General features: G+C 43.1%; 1 protein-coding gene across 1 annotated transcript in view; it reads left to right on the top strand.

Moving 5' to 3' along the window:
- Nucleotides 1–2180: 2180 nt before the first annotated feature.
- Nucleotides 2181–4147, top strand: part of LOC140324917 (transmembrane 4 L6 family member 5-like) — a 9383-nt gene continuing 7416 nt past the window's right edge. The window contains exon 1 of the mRNA XM_072403040.1: nt 2181–2481. Within this exon, the coding sequence (XP_072259141.1) occupies nt 2299–2481 (183 nt within the window). The 5' untranslated portion in view covers nt 2181–2298. The remainder of the gene's footprint in view (nt 2482–4147) is intronic.

Here is a 4147-nt window from a genome sequence, read left to right as displayed (position 1 = left end):
TGACCTTGAAGAGGAGTTTATAGGGTGATAAGGTAGAGCAAAAACTGGAGGGGGGGGGGTTATTTGCTTAAAGGTTCGGCCTAGGAATGTGTACTGTAAATAAAAAGACATAAATACAGAGAATAAACCTATCATACTAAATATAAGCTACAGAGAACCATCCCTATCAACCAAGGGTGGGGAACCTTGGATATGGGTGGTCTACTGGAACAACATGGAAGATCATCAGGGTGCATCACACTTATCAAGGATCTTTTAAAGAGAACTAAATACCCTTCCTTCCCACTTGATACACAGGATGAAATACCTCCCTCCCCGCCATTAATTTGACCAATCACAATGTCTTTTTCTGGAGGGGGAAAGAGCAGACCACACCTTCTCCCGGTTCTGTCCTCCTTCCTGATGTTGGCTCACCACTCCAGTTACTATCCCACAGGATAACGGACCCTTTCATAGTAACTGGGGCAGTAAAATCCAGTTGTACTCTACCCATTGGTTTCTCAACATGAAAGCATATTGGCATCTGTCAGGGGGTTACCTCAGGAGACTGGCAAAGTACACACATAGCGGAAGCAGCACTTAATGGCCCATTCCAATGGTACTTACCTACATGCAGATACTGTATAAGGCCCGTTTTTCCAACTCATGCATTTAAATGTATGTTTATAACTGGGGGTACACGATCTTGGAATGTGGGGCTACCTTCAGTGAAAGGAAAAGAAGCGCTGGTATTTTTACAGGCCAAACTGAGCAGATTGGGGATGTCTATTAGAGAGATAAAGATTTATAAAGATTTACCATATTTGACGTTCCTGGAAAGTTTGCCCTCACTCTGTATGTGTTAGGGGTGCTTCAAACTTTTTTTTTTATTTTTATAGACACATTTATTATCAAAAGGGGCTGATAAGCTACCTATGTAATAATATTCGGTTTATTCCAGTACTCTATATAAAGACACCTAAATCTTCTTCTGTCTACTTTGTAGAGGCTGTCCATGTTAGATCTCTGATCACCTCAAAGAGGTTTGTTCATGCGTTGTTTTTTTGACTGCCTTGTGGAGGCTGTGGATGGCAAGGTCTCCTTCTGATTGTCTTTTACAGGCTGTCCATAGAGAGTTCTCCTTCTGATTGTCCTGTAGAGGCTGTCCATAGAGAGTTCTCCTTCTGATTGTCCTGTAGAGGCTGTCCATAGGGAGTTCTCCTTTGGATTGTCTTGTGGGGGCTGTCCATGGCAAGTTCTCCTTCTGATTGCCTTCTAGAGGCTGTCCATAGGGGGGTCTCCTTTGGATCGTCTTGTGGAGGATGTCCATGGCAAGTTCCCCTTCTGATTGCCTTGTAGGGGCTGTCCATAGAGAGTTCTCCTTTGGATCGTCTTGTGGAGGCTGTCCATGGTGAGTTCTCCTTCTGATTGTTCTATGGAAGCTGTCCATAGGTAGGTCTCCTTTAAATCGTCTTGAGGAGGCTGTCCATGGCAACTTCTCCTTCTGATTGCCTTGTAGAGGTTGTCCATAGAGAGTTCTCCTTTGGATTGTCTTGTGGAGGCTGTTCATGGCGAGTTCTCTTTCGGATTGTCTTGTGGAGGCTGTCCATGGCAAGTTCTCCTTCCGATTGCCTGGTAGAAGATATCCACATAGAGTTTTTCTGGTTGTTTTGTAAGGTTGTCCATGTACAGCACTTTTTCTGACTGAATTGTGTTTGTAGTCAATGTAAAGTTCTTCTGAGCCTAGTACAGGCTTTCCATGTAGAGCTCTTATTATGGGTTCCTTGTAGAAAATATCAATGTGGAGGTCTTCTACTGCCTTCCTCATAGAGACTGTCTGGGCATAATTCTTCTTTTGACTGCCTTGTAGAGACAGTCCATGCAGATTTTTTTCTTCTAAAAGCATTGACGTGGCTCTCCATAACATAGAACTTTCTTGCTGACTGCCTTATGTAGACTATCAATGTAGAGTTCCACTGCTGATTTCCTAATAGAAATTGCACTGTACAAGTGGAGTTCTTCTGACTGCCTTGTAGAGACAGTCCATATAGAACTTCCCTGCTGATTGCCTCATGACTGTCCATGTAGAGCTCTTCCACTGATTACCTATAATCTTGAATCTGGGAAACAAGAAAGTCCAAACTTCACTTAGTTATATTGCAGTGATTCAGAAAGCAATAAGGAAGTAGAGAACACAAGTATCCAGCAAGATCCATATACATTTCTATTGTCTTTGCCGTCTCTCTGCCTCCTGGAGGTTGCAGGTGACCATTTCTCTTTCTTCTCTTCAATCAATCTGTTTGGAAAAAGAGGGGCATCATGTGCACAGGGGACTGTGCAAAATTTATTGGGGTTTCCCTGTACCCATTCTGTGCCCTGTGCATTATCTGTAACATTCTGCTCCTGTTCCCTGGGTGGACTACAGAAGCTGTGAACAATCCTGGAGAAAAACTCACAGATGAAGTTCTGTACCTTGGAGGCTTCTTTGGCAGTGGCCTTCTGGTGAGTAGAGCTGGGTGGGCACTTGGTGAACCTAGTCACCCAGATTAGGTATTTCAGGACTAAAGCACACTGTGGTGATACCTTTACACTTGAGATCTCAGCTACCACAGATATTAACGGGGGTTTTGCTATTACTGTTAAATTTTTATTTATGCTTCTTTGTTTGGAGTGAGACTTCTCAACCTGCAACAGGACAAGCGAGTCCTCATAGGTGGGCAGAAAGTAGGAGATCCCATATCCCAGACCTTAAAACTAGAATCCCCAGAAGGTAAGAAAGGCAATTGGTGAATCAACTGCCTAGCATCCAACAACTGAGGACATCCTGTAAGTGTAGGGTTTCTTAGACCTGGGGGAAGAAGGCATCTTCATGGCACTATTTACTCCATATGGTGATGCAGAGAGCATTAAAAAGCATTGTCCACCACTGCACATCATATGACTGGCCTGGAAAAAGTAGTTATTTAGCCTCCATGGGGTGATATTCTTCTGAGTGCTTTAGTTTTGAAACAGGAGCTTGAGCTGTTGCGCTCTGTAAACAATTTCCTAACAAAGCAGCTAAGAATAGACAAGTTAACCTGTAAAAAGTAGCCTGTAGCTCCACCTGTACTTGGTTGTAGGTATAGCATATTAGTATAATATTTCATTTACTCCATTTACCTAATATTCATATATATATTGACAATACACTAATTGCATTATATTTACAATACACTTCCCCCGATTTGGGTACATCATCTTCCAACCATCCCAAAACCATTTCTTGTGATCAGTGAGCTGTGTCTTTCCTTTCTGATTTACTCTAGATCTAATCATTTTATCGGCTGGTAAATTTGATTAAAAGTTAACATCTGTGCGTGTGTTCTAGCCCTTAACCACAAGGAAGATTGTAATCGCTTTTCACCAGGAAATGTAACTAAATGATACTAATCGGGCAATGAAGAATTAGGGATTATGCCCACATGGATTATAACAGTTAATCTCCTAGATTACAGTGCTGTGAGATCATAAAATACAGATTGCACAAGACTGATACCCCGTGCGTTGCATTGATGTCCTGCCTGATACGTCATGTAGCAATCTTTGTATTGCACGTAGAAGATTAATTGCTGAAATGGTCATTGATTGTCATGCATGTGCTGAATGTGATGCTGCTTCCAGGTCTATAACAGCACAGACTAAAAACATTTACACTGGGAGGCAGTGGGGTCACACAGTAAGGGGAATGTAGAGGAGACTGTGGGGTCAGATAGTAATGGGTGTATAGAAGAGGCAATGGGGACAGATTGTGGAGGGGGTATAGAGAAGGCAATAGGGTCAGATAGTAGAAGGGGGTATAGAAGAAGCAATGGGGTCAGATAGTTGGGGAAGGTATAGAGGGGGCAGTGGGGACAGATTGTGGAGGGAGTATAGAACAGATGCAGTGAGATCAGATATTGGAGAAAAATACAGAGAAAGCAGTGGGGTCACATAGAAAAGGGGACTACAGAGAAGGCAGTATGGTCAGATATTGAAGGGGAATATGGAGGCGACAGTAGGGTCAGATAGTGAAGGGGTATCTAGAGGAGGAGGTGGGGTCAGATCTGCAAAGGGGTATAGAGGAGGCAGTAGGGTCAGATAGTGAAGGGGGATATAGAGGTGGAGATGGAGTCAGATTGTGGAAAGGGAT

The sequence above is a fragment of the Pyxicephalus adspersus genome, chromosome 2, assembly GCF_032062135.1.
Source record: "Pyxicephalus adspersus chromosome 2, UCB_Pads_2.0, whole genome shotgun sequence".
Classification (NCBI taxonomy): domain Eukaryota; kingdom Metazoa; phylum Chordata; class Amphibia; order Anura; family Pyxicephalidae; genus Pyxicephalus; species Pyxicephalus adspersus.
The sequence above is the reverse complement of the archived record's forward strand: the minus strand, read 5'-3'. Positions and strand labels throughout refer to the sequence as shown.